At 35.1% G+C, this 17,310-nt stretch overlaps 1 protein-coding gene across 5 annotated transcripts in view; it reads right to left on the minus strand.

Annotated features, from left to right (window-relative positions):
- LOC6645859 (phosphatase and actin regulator 4) overlaps positions 1-16,727 on the minus strand; it is an 88,690-nt gene extending 71,963 nt beyond the window's left edge. For 3 of the 5 annotated variants that reach the window (XM_023177678.2, XM_023177676.2, XM_023177675.2), the window contains exon 1: positions 15,368-16,726. In XM_023177678.2, coding sequence (XP_023033446.1) covers positions 15,368-16,274 — 907 coding nt within the window. In that variant the 5' untranslated portion in view covers positions 16,275-16,726. Of the gene's footprint in view, positions 1-15,367 lie in introns of all 5 variants that reach the window. The other 2 variants (XM_023177679.2, XM_023177677.2) reach the window with 2 other exon arrangements.
- Between the last annotated feature and the right edge of the window lie 583 nt (positions 16,728-17,310).

Consider the following 17,310-nt stretch of genomic DNA (forward strand, 5'->3'; position numbering starts at 1 on the left):
CTGTCGTCTCACATTTTACTAAGGTTCGGGGGGTAAAAAAATAAAATAAAAAGAAGAAAAACCTGAGGTTTTTCTCCTCTATCTGTCGTGGTGGGATGGTTTTTTTTCTTCTTTTTTCTTTCTTTTTGTTGACGCTGATGCTGCCTCCAGATAAGCTTTGGCATACATACTACACACCCTCACACCCACCCACACACACACACACACACACACACATATATCTATTTAGTTGAGGTCTGCATTCAAGCGTTGAAATTAGGCTACTACTACCACTTCAACTACCTACGAAATAGTAGTAATACAGTAGAAGCAAAGTAAAACTGTAAAAACCAAGAGAGGAAATGCGAAAAAAAAATAAATACGGCAAATGGGCTAACAACACAACTATTTGGCTTCATCTTCTTACCAAGTTATTTTCTGCCTGACTCTTTATATTCTCATATTCTATGACGGAACGGAGGCTGCTCCAATTGTGGTCAATTGTACCGCTGCTGTTGCCCGCTACTTCTGGTCTGGTCGTCATGAGTTTAAGTTTCATAATACTTTAAGTTGGTTTTTCTTTCGGTTTATGTATGTCAAATATGTAAGGAAAAACAAAAACAATAACAACAACACCAGCAGCAGCAGCAGCAGCAGCAGCAGCGGCAGCGACAGTACACAAGTATTAGAAGAGAATTAAAGAAAAGAAAAACAGTTTTTTGCAAAAGACAACCCGCAGGCTGACACAATAAGATGTAGGTTTGTATGTACTGTGCCTTGCCTCAATTTAAATGGCGCCATAAATTGGTAGAGTTTCTAAACAGTAGACTAACAAATACCCTAAGACTTTAGGTTCCATAACATTCTATTAGATCTAATCGAAACCGAAACGTATATCGTTTGGCCAAATCTTTTTCGCCCTGGGTAGCAAATAGAAATCAAAGTCAATTTCGTAGATCAATTTGCATTTAGTTTAAATTTAATTTTTGTTCACTATCGAGCCCAATGTTTAATCAAATAATGTGTAAAATCAAATTTTAAAATTGTGCATTTTTATCACACATTCATTTGATCCAGTTGATGCTTAGGATCGACTTTATACACACCCCTTTTCAGATAAAAATCTTAGAAATTCAATCTCAAATTCTTCAAGTTTTTGAAATATTTTTGAAGGATTGGCATATTCCTAAAACATTTATGATTGAACCTTTAACCTGACTTAAATCAATCACACTAAAAGTTAATAATTTGTTTTGGCTCTTCCCATTCAAGCTTCCCATTTTCAAGGGTCATAACATTTTGCCCAATATATGATTTTATAATGACCAAATCGAGTTAGTTAGGTTTTAAGAACAACACAAATTATTAAATGTTCATAACGAATTCGATATAGCAATAAATTTGTTTTATGCGATATATTTAACACCTTAAATTATGTTTTTACTATTACAGACTCGCTAACTTTATCGATTCAAGATCGAATAAACTCATTCCGAATACAGGGAATCGAATGGAAGAGCACAAGTCTAAAATTTTAAAACCAAAAATGAAGAAAACAAAAACAGAAGCCAAGAATATCTTCTTACAACAAGAAGAATGCGAGAAGGCGAGAGTGTGATATGGAGAGGGCCAGAAACAGAGGCAGAGACAGGGAAAGAGCCATGGCCAGGGCGAAGGCGAGGGTGTGGAGAGAATTTTTATTTTGATTGTTTTTTTTTTTTTTTTGTGTTTTGGCAAAAAGCAAAACGCCAAATATATGCAAAATGAAAATAAACAACTCACAGCGGGCGTTGGGGTTTTTTTTTTTTTTTTAGCGTCGATGTTGGCGTTCGCTTTGGCTTGGGCTGCTGGCGTCTACCTCTGCAGCAGCCTCCTCTGCCACTGCCGCTGCCGCCGTCGTCGTCACCGTCACCTTGCTTATAGTCGGGTCGTCATATAATAATTTTATTTGGCTTTTTGTTTTCTTAGCCATGTAGTAGTAGTAGTAGTTGAATAAAAAACGGCAAAAAGGAAAACCTGTTTGGTTGCAGCTTCAAGATTTGGCTTCTAAATAAGCGACAATATCGAGATGGGAGAGTGAGTGAGAGAGACAGAGTGAGAGAGGGGGTCGAGGGGGCTACCAACGGCGGACAACAAAAGCGAGTGAAGGGCGCGGCAGTAACAACAACAACAACAACAACGACAATACCAACAAGCAAAGTAATGTTATGCGAACGCGTGGAAAACGGGTTTTCGCGAAAGTTGTTGTACTGTATAAATATATATATACATACATACTTGTACATTTGGTCTTTGGGGACCAACCTCCTATCCCTCTCAAACCACTGCTGGCTCCACCACAGATTGGGTGAACCAAAAAAACAAGTCATAAAAAATTTTCTTGGTTTTTGTCCAGGGCAAAGGAAAGTTAAGTCAAGGAAGAGTAAAAGTATGAAAAATTACCATTAGATATATATACATAGTATATAGATAACAAGAATGTATGAATATATTTGTTACTCTAACAAAAGGGTATGAGCATATTATGCATTCGATTCGTTCTAAACTCATTCTATTGTTTGTTGTGGTTTTTTTTATCAAAAGTCAAAATTTATTCTTCGGCATATTTCAATCTCAAATTACATGAATAAAAATCTTTCATCAGCTGTTTTCATTCTAAATAAAAAGAAAAACATTTACAACTCCACATGGAAAATATAAACTTATAATCAACAATTAGCCATTTAATGTAAACTCTTAAAATTTGATTTAAATGTCAAAATTCTCACCTTTGTCAGACATTTTGATTAAATTCATTATTTAAAATGGTTCATAAACAACTTTAACAACAATTAAACTAAGTGAATTAAAGTATTAAAGTTATTGCACAAATTTTTTAGCACAATTTCATTTTAATGGGAAATTGTGTATATTTAGAGAAACAGCGAACAAAAAAACCAAAATAATAAAAAATTTTATTATTAATGATTCACATATATTTTACTTGCGTATTTTAAAATCTAAATTTATCCCTTTATAACACAGGCAAAACACCAAAAACTATTTTGTGAGACAACTTATTTCATATAATCATTATTAATTTATATATATTTTCTTTATTCTAAATTGCCGATTACAGCAAGGGTAAACAAACTTCAGCATGATCAATATAAAGTTTAAAATTTCCCCCCTTTTGCATATTGCAAGTTCTCAGTTTTTAGTTTTGATTTATAATTTGACTCAATGTGCCACTAAATGAAGGCCAGGCCAAGGAGCGTAGGCAACAAAAAAATTCATAGATTTTGATTTGCAAAGCAGTAGCTTAACTTTGATAATAAACCCACAGATATTTTTATGTATATTTCTATATACACATGCATGTACAGCGACGCCTTATGTAAATTGACAATTGGCGTTGTTCCACTTAAAGCAACAACAACAAAAAATATAGACACACACACACACTACACACACACACACACACACTACACACGGGTATAAATAAACAAAATCGTTGCTGATAATAACTAAACCGCATACACGATAAATTGACAGCAGACAATAACAGCAACGAATTTATTTGCACAACGTGATGTGCTCAACAATTTGTTAAGCAAAGAGCACGACAAATAAAAGAAAAATATATATATATATATATATATATATATAATGTGAAGAAAAACACAAAACACCAAAATCACCGACAAAATTCAACACCTAACATTAAGATATAAATTATTTTCATAACAAGAGGGGGGGAGAGGAGAAAGAGATATAGAAAAAGATTAAGTTTTGTTACAAGTGAGAGAAATGAGAAAAGGCAGGTTCACGGAAAGTGAAAAGAAAAGAAAAAGTGTGGCAAATCATGAGAAAGATTTTCGTTTGCTGCTAAAGCCAATTTTTTTTTTTTTTTTTTGCAGCTTTTCAAAATAACAGAAAGAAAGAAACATAATCCAAGTTATCAACATCGACTTGCTGGATACCGTGTCTTAGTCCATCAAAGGATTATCAAGGTGTTTATGCAGAAATACTCATTCATCTGACACATGCAAATATATACCCACTCTAGCTACAGGGTATTGAATCATGACCGAAGGTCACCAAGTTAATTGATGGCAACCCCCAAACCCGAGCAGCGTGTATGAGCTAATTTGCCGTGTCTTTTCATTTTGAATTTTGCTTTTTGGTAGGTCTAATGTCGAATTGATTGCAATATGAAACCTGAAATTAATTGTAATTACTCGAGCGCATTGCGATAAAATGCTTTCAATGTGCAAATGGTTAGAAAGAAGGCGTCGGCGGCGTGCAATGCGGCGATAGAGCGGAAAAGTGATAGGGGGAAGGTGGGAGGGGGACCAGTGGGGTAGGTAGGGAAGTTAAAAGTTACGGCACGTAGTTATTCGGAAATGAAAAACCTCTCATACAAAAAGCGCAGCAAAGCGTTCAAAGTAAAACTGCACATGCACAAAATTCAAATCATATTACGTATACGCAATGTATTGCCCAGCAAATGCAAAGGAAAACGTGAATCAAATCAGTGAATGGGGAGTTGAATGGGTGTGTGTGAGTGTATATTGCATTCAGGCATATTATTGATCATAAGCAATGCCGACAGAAAACAAGTTTTGAATATACATATATCTCTCTATATGTTGCAAGAACATTTCAAAATTTTATCGTCACAAAATTGAAACTCAAATCAAACACTGAAGGAAATCGAGTTTATCGTTAAACCCTGAAACGAATCTATGTATCATTCATTTAATATCAATTGCAAAATTTCATCTTCCTCTCATTGAACTGAAAATGTTTTGGTTCGTTTAATGTGACACCGAAATCATTGCACAGACAATGCCAAAATCTGAACTCAAAACACATGTCCAATTAATGGAACGAAAAACTGTAATTATTCGTTGCCAACGACTGAGTCAATAGCAAAATGCCAAATAGAATCTCATTTCAATGTTTTCTAACTCAACTCGTTTGTTTAGCAGACGACCAACCGCATAGAACGACGATGGGCACATGTCAAATTCAATTATGATTTGTGTGATTCAAAGAGCGAATTACTCGCTACGCTGACTGCGACGAACTATGAATACTTGCGATCTCCCGCCTACCCGAACATCATACACAGCGATGAATGGTGGGGTCTCTTGTAATTATCGCCAAATTATATGTATGTATGTATGTATGTATGTATTGGCAACGATAACAATCGCCAAACGGAAAGAGAGAGGGAGAGAAAAAGTGATATATAGAGATAGAGTCTTCGAAACACTCTTTCTGAAATTCCAATGAATAATGGATGACAAAATGAATCATGCGACCGGCATGGCACACGCACGAAACAAAACAGAAAAGAAAAAAAAAACAACAATTCAATCGAAAATCAGAAAACTAAAAATCACAAAAGCGAAATTGAACAAAACAAATTGCATATTAAATGCTCGGCAAATGAAAAACTTTTCCTACTTATACAAACGAACCGTAGAAGAGGACACGTGTCCTTTTGTTTGACTGAATTACGAAATGAATGTGAATGGAAGTGAATGTGTTTCCAACTATACAAAAAAGAATTAAATGAAAATTAATTCAAGTCAAGCTAATTGCAATGACATTTGACTTATTATCGACAGAAAAGTTTAAAAATAGTAGAGAACTAATTGAGTGAGCTTGAATGGCGTATCTTTCTCTCTCTCTTTCTCCTGCAACAGATAGGACAGGACACTTGTCTCGAAAATCCAATAAATAAACGAGCATGATCAGTTTGAATTAAAATCACAGAGTAAAGAATAAAGTAACAGGCCCAGTAGAGTATTTAACAGTCGGTTTCTGAATTCAATTAATTGATTTTTATATATTTTAAGCCCTGGGGCAAAAATGATTTTATACAACAAAAGTTCAATGTACACAAAAACAAAGGACTGAAACGAGAGAGAAAATTAAAAATTTTAAAATACAAATTTCCAATCTCTTAATTTTTGTTAAAATATCTGCACATAACTTACATAAATGTGTAAATAAAAAAGAAAAAAATTTTGAATTTCAATTAACATAAAATTTGTGTAAATCAAACAAAAAAAACCAACGAATGGAGTGGGAAGGGCAAAGATTCGATGAGAATTCGATTTGGGCAAACTAATTAGGAAACCAACCAATTGTCAATTTGGACAAATGAAATTCACAATTCACGCTAAAAATAAATTTTTACTACACACACACATTAAGAATTATATGCAATTTGGTAAAGATTGAAAAGAAAATAAATGACTAATGCTATCAAATTTTCAAGTTTATTCACTTTAATTTAATTAATTGGCAAAAGAAGCTTAATCTCTTCTGGTGTTTGTTAAACAAATGCTTGCAAATTATTATAAAACATACATTTTATGTAAATATGTGTTGCACATTTTGTTGTTTTGCTTGTATCTACAAATCTTTTGACATAAACGAAAGCCTGACATTATTCAATTATGGCAAATATAATCTTAGGAATTATTTATCACTTGATTTGATAATTTTCGCATTCATTATTTGCCGCTTGGAAAAAAAGTATTTACTTACTTAAAATTTGCTATTATTAATGAAGATGAGATAATAAAATTGTTTGTGCCTTTTCAATACTAAGAATTAATTAGAGTTTAGCAACAAGAAATTATGTGATTGGATTTAAACGTATGATTAGGTAAACATTTCATCAAAATGATATCACATCAAATGGTTACGGTCTATAGTGTCTATAGTCCATGTACTTAAAGCTCAACATTCGCTTAGTAAATGGTGTTTGAATGGCTCTAAGGCAGTTTCTCTGCTAGTAGCTTTAACTTGTGCGTATGCCTGCAATTCTGCACATTATCTTAGCTTCGCTGACCGTATGCCATAATGGTTCTTTTGATAGTGTTGCCAAGGAGACTGAAATGTTTTCTGACTTTCCACTGGATGGATAGCTCAACGTTGGCCTTTTCCAACCAATCCGCCCACTCATAACCATCAAAGGTGGCTCAGTTTTCTGTTAGATGCACATCCCTGGCATTGCGGCTCGAAAGGACAGTTTTGAGCAGATGGGTGGTTTGATGGCAGATTGCCTGTTGAAGACATCAACTGCAACTGATTCTGTGGCTTTCCATAAGAGTTTGACCATTTTGCAGTTTCCATGTAGCACATTAATTTTGAATAAAACAAGAAAATGTATAAATACATATTCTCAGTTCTTTTGGTATGCAACTGGACTTGTTGTCTACTCAAATGGCAACATTGTTGCTCGTAATTATATCATCTCATATAACACAAACTATAAAGTCATACAAAGTAAGAGCCACAAGTTGAAAAACTTTGTTCTGGTTTCATATTTCACAGGTTCTTGTTGGCTTGATTTTGCTTAAAGCTTTTACCAATCAGCAATTTAACAAGTTTTCAACTCTTTCTTTACCTGAATACACGGAAAACAAAACCAAGAAAGAAAGAAACAAAAAAAAAGGGCATGTCTTTTAACCATGACCCTCATTTGAATATTAAACGTCGCTGATGAACTCTGATGAAGTCAATTCCATCTGCTATAGGTAAGATGATTAATGTAGCGAATGCTCCTAATGACCCTCAAACCAGTCAGAGTTTAGGCACTAAACTTGTCACATTTGGTCTAGACACACACACACACACACACACTAGGTAAAAGACAATACTAATACAATAGAAAACAAGGCAATCGATCGATCGATCACAAAGCCAATAAAACTGTGCCACACCCTAACATAAATGCACAAACAACAGTCATTAATCAGAAGATTTGTAATCGGTCAATCGACAGAGTTCACAAAACTTTTTAAATGAACAAACAAAAAGGAGACACTGACTCATTAGATACCTAGTAAATGAAAGAATCATTTATTGACTAGATATTTATTAGATAATTAACGAAAATGTTTCATAAGAAATAAAATCCGTTATTAACATACTTATTATTAGATTATTAAGTGTTTTTAGAATTAAATCAAAATATATTATATTTAAATAAAAAAAGTGAAATTTTCAAATTTTTATCTATATAATATATAAGTGAATTTAATGAAAGATTTTCTTACAACTTTTGTGTATACTTTTTTTATAAAATGTTTCAATATTCTTTTCATTAGATAAAAGCACTCGCATTTTTATGCAACTTAATATACCTTTTAATTAACTCAAATTAAGGGTATAAGAACAAACTTTTGTCGATGATGATGATGATGAGCTCATGACTCTATCCCCACGTGGACCAACTTTATTAAATTTTTTTCAGCTTGTTTATTTTTTCGCAATTTACTTTTTATTATTAATGGAGGAAAAAGAGGAGAAAGAGTAAGTGACTTGGGTCCAAATATATACCAACCAAGTAGTGTATGTACATATATATATATATAGCCATGTCCGTTGTATCTGTCAGTTTTAATTAATGTGCAAGTATGAATGCAGAAAAAAAGAGCTGCAAATGATTGCCAGACAAACACAAATGGTAGGAACTGCAATGCAGGTCAAGAGTTGGAATTGATATCAATTCAGGCGTTACGAACTGACGTCGTCGGAGTCGGAGTCGTCGTCATATACATATGTATAATCACAGTCAATGAGGATGATGTGGAGGAGAAGAACACGAGCCTGTGTGGGTACAGTCTATGCAAAATATGCCAAAGTTTCTATCTCTAGAGTCTCTTTTGCGTTGACTAACAGACAATATCTTCATAATCATCATTGAAAACAAAATGATAAACGCAATCATAAACGTCATTAGACTATTAGACAGACAGACAGACAGACACAAACAGAATTCAGTCCAGGTGTCTTTTTTGCTGCTGTTTGCTATTTGAGTTCCATCGTCGTTTGGCTTTTGGCCAATTTGACAGTTGAAAAGTTTGCCTATGACAAAGTTTTCAATTTTTCTTTCGTCTTTTTGCAGTATATTTGTTTTTGTTCTTTTTTTTAACTTCTCAGAAGGCAAAATCAATTAACTGCAGTTAAAGTTTATCTTTTACAGTTTGAGTTTCAACCAAAGTAAAGATAAAGAGAGAGAGAAAAAAGATGTGAAGCCTAAACTTAAATGAAAAACTCTTTGCCTTGTTATTTGGCTAAAAGTTCTCTTGGTTTTAAAAGTTATTCATCTATGAGAGAAAAGATTACGTTTTGTTTAAGTGGGCGAATTAGAGAAAATAAAAACAAAATACCAGAAAACGAAAGTCATTAAACAAAAATTGCGATTGAAACACGAACAAAATTTTTCTATATCATTGAGAACGCAAAAAAAAAAAGCAGCTTCAACTCTAGAGACAAGAACTTATCTAATATGCTCAAGTTGATTTAAAATTGTATTCCTTTTTTTTCTTATTTATTATTTGAGAAACAAGTTGACGGTTTTTGATTTTGCCAGTTTTTTTTTTTTTTTGCGGCCACTTTTTTAAATGTGTTTATCAATCACGTTTTATGCAAGCAATTCTTATCGATTAAAGCTGGCCAAAGAACATGTCAATTATACATGTTGATACATATCTATAATTCAATTAATGACTAACACAAAGAGAGAGAAGACACAGAGAGATAACTGCAAAAAATGTTTGCATTTTGTGTTAATTTTTTTTCTAAATCGTGACTGCAAAGAATTATACAACTGGTTATTAAAAAAAAAAAACGAATAATAATAATGATGAGAATATGGCAGCTTACTCCCAAACCTTCCTTCCACACTTCACCCATGATAATGATGATGAAGATGTGGATGAGACCCATACATCGCATAGATGTAGCTTCATTAGCACCTACAACTCCCACGACTCAACTGAACATTGAAAAATTACCAACAAATAGTTGTAAACAAATGTGCAAAGTTAACAAGTTGTTGTTGTTGGTTTTGAGCAGGCAAGGCAAGGCAAGGCAAGGGAAGGGAAAGAAAGTGAAGTCAACTTACGTAAGTGGGCTTTAACAAAATTATGAATGTATAAATTCCAATTCTCTCCCTCCCTCTCTGTCTCTCTTTCTCTCTCTTACGCACACACACCTTGCCAACCTGCGAAACGGCGGCGACGCGCCAGACGATACCAGAAATAGCAAAGTTAATCAGCAAACAACTTTGACGCCAATTTATTGATTAATGCCATACGATTAGCACAACAAAAGAGGCCCCATTGAAGTGCTTGTATTATACATATAAATGTAGAAGAGAGCAAGTGTGGTGGGGGCGGGGGAGGAGTAAATATGTCCAAATTTGTTTCTATATACCCTGTCAGTCGAACCGTCATCGCTGAAGCACATAAAGTGTACACATATTGCATGGAAAACAATCGAAACTAAATTTGGATAGAACCAATTGAGGTAAATCGGGGGAGAGAAAATGCCCATCATATCTTCCCACCCCTCTCTCTCCTACTCACAGAATTCTAGACGCAGCTTCCAGGCCTGTTTTTATTTATGATATACAAACACATACATACATTCCGTATATACGTACATATATATAAATAGCCAATACAGACCTGTGCCACTCCCACTTTGGAAATTATCTCCTCCCTCCCTTGAAAAATCAACCAAACTGATGACACAAAGGCTTTTTGCCGAGTGCTCATACCACATGCCAGGTTTTCACAATCATGTTAAAGTTATTTTCCTTTTTCTTCTCTTCAAAGCGTTTGCTTCACTTTATTAGTGATGGCAGCGTGACTCACGCTTGATCATTAAATTCACTGTATACCTTGCGTATACGTAATGTTATTTAAGGTACGATATCTAGTCTAATATTGTGATCATACAGTTATTTTTATTATTTAAACTTTTCTAATATTTTTATTGGTGTTTAGCTAAAACGACGGGGTCACCATTTTGATTTATTTCAAACCGTAGACATTATCGACCATATTTTTTGTGCCTCATATTCTCTCTCATCTCACGTAAACGCATCTCTTATGTATCTAGCTACTGTCTGAGCCTATCTTTTGCCTTCTCTCCTCGTCGTAAATAGCCTCAACTTTTATTGCTACTGTATTTTTACAGCTAATAGGCAACACAACTGCAGAACTGACACAGAAATTGGCGTGCAAATTGAACAAAAAAAAAAAAATGGGGAAAAAGGAAAAAATTGAAAAACGAAAAAGCGAAATGACTTCAATAAAAAATTTTTGTTCAAAAAAGAAACAGCGAACTGACATTGAGAAGACTCGTCGTTGGGGTTTTGTTTTTTTTTTTTTTTCTTTTTTTTTAGACTTCTTATCGATAGGCCCAGAGAGCGGGGACGACAATTTGCACAGCTGGACAACGGTTGGAAACGGTTTCATGTTGTCTAGAGTGCTAGACATAGGGATGGGGAGGGGGTTAAATTCACAGCTGGCAAACGAAAAGTGCTTTTAGGAGAAGAGTTATTTGACATGGGAAATGAACGTTGGAAATTGAAAAACGCTCAAGTTCGATTTATGCTTTATTGAAGCCAATTTGTTGCTATATTTGTCTAGTTGGGGCAAAAAAAAAAACAGAAAAATAAATAAATAAGAAAATAATTGCAAGTCGTAAATTGATTTCTATTGATTTTACAAACAATTTTCTTCTTTCTGTTTTTTTTTTTTTTGTATCAATCTATTTTAGCAAAGTCATGAGAAAAAATACAACCAACAAGCAGACAAGTAGACAGTTGATAGGGCGAGGTCTACTTTTGTTTATCAAAGGAAATGACAATAACAATATTATTGTGTTAAGATGGAAAAAAAATAAAAAACATGAAGGGGAAAAAGGTTCCCACAATATTATGAAAAATGAAATCACAGATACACAGACAATCGGATATTTATGTATATTTGTATGTCGATGTGAAAGTTTACTTCTCAAAACCATGGTCCATAATCAAAGTTGGAATCATATATGTACATATATATTTAATATTATTATTGTAAACTAAAAGACTATGGCAAAGATTTTTAGAGCTTTTATTTAAGTATTTCTCACCTTTCCATAAGCATTACTTTAAATATCAAAAAACCTGTAGGTTTTTCAGTTTAATTTTTCAATCGACTTACTATATACAACAAATGCGAGAATAATAATAAATTGCATAAATATATAATAAATCAAAGAAGAGAAAAAGTGGAATTACAAAAAAAAACTTGAATCTTTATCTGTATTCATCACACAAAGCGAACAATTTGTAACAAATTCCAGACGAAAAGTAAAAACAATTCAAAGAATGCGGTTTGCACAAAAAAAAAACAAACAAAATAATTGCAAAGCTCAAAACAAAACAAAAAAAGTAGTCAAACAACAAAGTATTCAATCCAACGACATCGGCATCTCAAGCAACTTCCAAGCAGCTAACAAGCGATAATAAATGTGATTCATCGTTTTGCACTGACACACTGAATTATTAAGGAATTAGCTAAGCACTCCGCGCCGCCTCCGCCCACCAACAGACCAACACGTGCCTTTCCCACACACACACACACACACGCACGCACACACACTTGAAAGTACTTTCAATTCTCCACTTGAACTTGAAAAACCATTTCGACAGAGAAGATACAATAAAATGCAAAGCAGCCAACATTTTTAATTGCATCTTTAAATGGTCATAAACCACCAGCAAACGAAACGAAAAAAAAAAAAACAGAAAAAAAACACCAAAAACAACAAGCAATCTTCTCAAAGTTGTTAATGAACTAAAAATAGATACCCTGTCAAATGTGTTTTGCGGTTTTTGTGTGTGTGCATGTAATAACAATGCGGGAAACTTCTTCATTATCATCTTCTGTCAAATCTTTCCCCTTTAATCCCCTTTGCAACCTCCATTATTGCTACTCATATTCAATTTGTTGCTAAATGAATGCTTGTGTGTGTGTGTTTTGTGGTTTTATATTCTTATATATATTTTGATTGATGACGCCCGATTATGAGTCAGTTAAATCTGTTGACTTGGTAGGAGGAGGAGAGGCCCTGATCAAAGCAGAGCAGTGGGTAAGTGGGTTAGATGTAAAGAAGAAAAAAAAACGTCTATTAACTTTGCCTTGTCATGGAAATATGATACAGAGACACATACTTGTTGAACAAATGACCGACCTAACGACTGACTGACTGGCTGACATATGGCAAATCGGATTAAAATCTAACAGAAATGAGGTATAGAAGAAGAAAAAAGTATAAACAAAAGATTGATCCGCAAAACAAAAACTATTTCTGTTGAAGAAGATTGTTTTAGCACAGTTATAAATATTACTAAATACATAAACTATAATATAATCAATGGATTTTCAATAAGCAGATCAAGTCCTATCATAAGTTCCCTGGTTCCCTATCATAAGTTGAACATGCCTTGGCCTACTTTAACTGAAAGTATTCATTATTTTAATTGAAACTTTTGGTGCAATTCTATAGAAATTTTTAAAATTACTGGGAGTATTTATGCAAGAGAAGTTATGTTTGCTTGATCTGAAAGCATTTCTTTCGTTTTTCTAAACAAGTTCAGTTCAAAATGATTAAAAAGTCATTTTTAGAGTATCTATGGGCATCTATAGCTAAAAGTTTACGAATTTGTTTATCATTTTCTCGTCTCGATTTGCCAACTCAAATATTTACCAAAAATTCTCTTTCACTATATACAATACAATTTGATTGTGTGTGTTTGTGTGAGTGGTTTTGTTTTTTTTTTTTTCTGTCATTCTGCTGTTAACATGACACTTTACCAAAAACGAAACACTCCCACTAGAGCCCGCCCTCTACCTGTCATCGTACTATGCAAATTTAATCAATTTTCCAACTTATCCCGCATTCTTCTCTTCGTTTTCTTTAGTCTCACTACTCCTCCCACTCAAAGCCGCACCTGATATATACACAGCAGCAGCAGCACCCACAAAAGAAGAATTAAGCTGGCCTGTCCTCTGGTCTGTTTCCCCCAGGCGTCGCCGATATCCCATGTGGCAGCCGCCGCGGCAATGCGTCGTCCCCCACTTTCTCCCTCTCTCACTCCCTTACTCTTCTTTCTTATTTTCCTTTACCTGACACGCAGCATATTGTTTGCTATAGACATGAGATAAAAACGTTGACAACTTTTCAGTCCAACAAACTGAACCCAAATAACGCACACCCGTTCCGTTCCCTGCCCTCTATGTCCCATCCGTCCCCCGTCTGTATGTCTGTCTGTCTGTCAGTTTGTCTGTCCACCATACATACTACTAGTAGTAACACTCCTTCCTACCGACCCTCGTCCCTCACCATCCTCCTCCTGCACCCTCAACCGACATCACATTTTAAAATCTCGAAACATTCAAGTGCAGTGAACCATTTTGGGGCACGTCGCTGGGCGCAAACAGAAATGGAAAGAGAGTGAGAAGAGAGAGAAAAGCATTTCCGTTTTGCGACCATGTGTAAAAAACAAATAAAAATTGTTCACCAGTAACAAAAAGCAAAAAAAAACAAAAACAAAAATGTTTATACATATATAAATAAAACGAAAATGTAAGCCAACAGGAACAGCAACAAAAAGTTCAACCAGAATTATTTTACAGACTTTTAAGTGTAAACACATAAAACCATATTGAAAAGTTTAAAAAACTTTACCAAACGACATAAGATTATAGAAAAAATTAAACATTTTGATGACAATATTTTGCCAAAGATTATCTTTATTTTGAAAAATCAAGAATTTTTGCACAGATATTTGAGATTCAGAATGTGTTTACACTACATTTTCAACTGATCAAAATCTTTTACACTTGAATTATACTGATCATTCACCTATTGAATGAGATAGGTGCATTATGAGCATTATGGGTTTAATCTACTGAAATTATGACATTCATTTCAACATTCGTGGAAAATGTTTCCATCTCACAAGGTTCTATTGACTTTTTCATCGTTATTTTATTTGATTTTGTTGACGTTTTTTTCAGTGGCAGTAATTATTCATAATTTTTTTGCAGTTGTCTGACTTTGGCAGCTGTAAATTTAATTGTCCTGCTAATGACGATTTTACATCCACGGTTAATGCCAACTATTCCCCAAAGATGTGACTTGTGGGATTCGGGTATAAATGATTTTTCGATTGTTTATAATTTGGAAGGTAGGGGACGGGACGGGCTCAGGGTCAGAGATTTATGCTACCTTGGGTACTAAACAAAATAAAGGCAGAGCAGTTTTCATATTATCAGATGAATTTCAAAGAATGAGATTAGGGAAATTATACATGAGATTTATATAAATTATACAAAAAGGAATGAAATGTAAATTTTCTACTTGATTTCCTCTGAAAGAATTTGCAACCAACTGGTGGTCAATATCATCTTTTCATTACGTTCTTGAGTTTGCCGATGTTGCTGACATTTTAGAGCCATCAATAACGATTTTTGAGGGAAACAGTGTTTATCGGCTCTTCTATTTCGATTATTTCACTTTAATGGGGAAAACTTACCACTTTGATTGCCATTGATAGCTGCCTCCTTGACCTGCTGCTGTTGATTATTGCTATGCAGAATATCGGACAACGATAACGATGAGGCTATCAGTTGACGTTTCTCTTCAAAATTGAGAAAATCCATTGAATTGCTACGCTGCGGTGTTACCGTAATGGTCACTGATTTTTGCATTTTGGCCACCACGCAGAGTTGTTGCTCCAGTTCGGCGGCCGTTTGGCCATTTGCATTGGGTGAATCGGGTGGAGAGCCACCACCACCAGTTTGTCCAGCATGTGGCTGATCAATGCCATCGGTGAGATCAGGTGGTGGTAACTGTTGCAGCTGTTGCTGTAGTTGTTGCTGCTGCTGCTGTTGCTGGTGGTGATGATGATTATGATGATATGGATGATGCAACGGCTGAGGAGCAAAATATGAGAAGGCCGGCTGTTGCAGTGATGTTGCAGTTGCAGCACTATACGATGGCGGTCCCAAGGGCGAATGCGGTGGTGCATGAGCCACCCGCGAAGCGGCTGCTGGTGATAATTGATAGCCAGCAGATGATGGCGATTGCTGTTGCTGCTGCTGCTGCTGATGCTCATGACCATTGATAGCTGCCACTAGAGTGGCCAGATTATTGCGACTTGTATTGCCACCGCCGTTGCCGCTGCCATTATTGGTAGTTGTGATGTATTTGCCATTGGCATTTGGTGATGTTGCCGCCAATTGCAGCTGTTGGGCTTGAAATTTATGCTGCTGCTGGAGTTGAGCCAAAAGTTGCTGTTGCTGCTGCTGATAGACCATTGGCGGCGGTTGCTGCTGTTGTTGTGTTACATTTGTTCCACTATTATTGCTGTTGTTGCTGCCGTTGCTACCATTGCTGGCCGTCGATTGTTGGCTCTGCAACTTGTTGCTCCTCAAAGACATGATGTGTGAGTGGTTGGGTGGGTGGTGCAGGGTGGATCCTAGGGGCTACTTCAAAATGAATGTCACGCAATTTCTATCGCCGTGCCATTGTCACGTGATGTGTGTGTTTTGTTGTTGTTGATTTGAAACTGTTGCTCTGCTTTATTTCGTTTTTTTTTGTTTCTTTTTTCTAGTTTGTTTGATCGCCTAATTAGCCGCAAACATGCGCCCGAGCACCGTTCCGTCCCACACTCCACACCCCTCTCCTTCGTCTGTGGTCCGTGTTGGAGAGCGCTCGTTAAGTTTTTGTGTTTGTCACACTTTTGTGTTCACCTTGATTTTTTTTCTTTCTTTCTTTTTTTCTTTCCTTCTTTCCACTGAGTGGAAACTACTACCTGGCACCGTCGTCGTCACTCGCACTTTCTGTGTCACTTTTTTTCGTTAGTTTTTTTTTTAGTGGTTTCACTTTTATTTTATTATTATTTCTATTTTGTGGTTTAATTACTGCAATTAAATTAGACATTCTCTTAGACATGCAATAGATAAAACCAACAAATAACCATCCAACCAACTAACCAACAACAACAACAAACAACTTCAATTGTCAACAATAAAGATTTAAGATTGCTTTGTGATTTGTTTTTGTTTTTTATTATTAGTAGCCACTTTATTTCGTTGCCCTTTTACAGAGAAGAAGAAGAGGGGGAGGAATGTCTTCTAACCCAAATAATTTATATATATTCTTGATCAGCATGACTAGCAGAATCGGGGGTCAGTCTGTTTAAATCAATCTAAAGCTCTCAATTATTGGGACTATAGGAAAATAATCTATTTAGATCAGTGGTCGGCACGGCCCATTTCCCGGACTAGTGCTTAGCTCTGCCGCAGCGCTGCCGTCTCACATACACTGTAAATGCTCGTGTAGGTTCGGCAACTGCACTTCGGAAACAATTCGATTCGTGGTTGTCAGAAAAAAAATGATTTAAACATTGTTTAAAACATTTTCATCTAATTATTTTAGCTAAACAGTTTTTTAAGTGTAAAGCAAGAAAACGTT

Source organism: Drosophila willistoni (assembly GCF_018902025.1).
Source record: "Drosophila willistoni isolate 14030-0811.24 chromosome XR unlocalized genomic scaffold, UCI_dwil_1.1 Seg8, whole genome shotgun sequence".
NCBI lineage: Eukaryota > Metazoa > Arthropoda > Insecta > Diptera > Drosophilidae > Drosophila > Drosophila willistoni.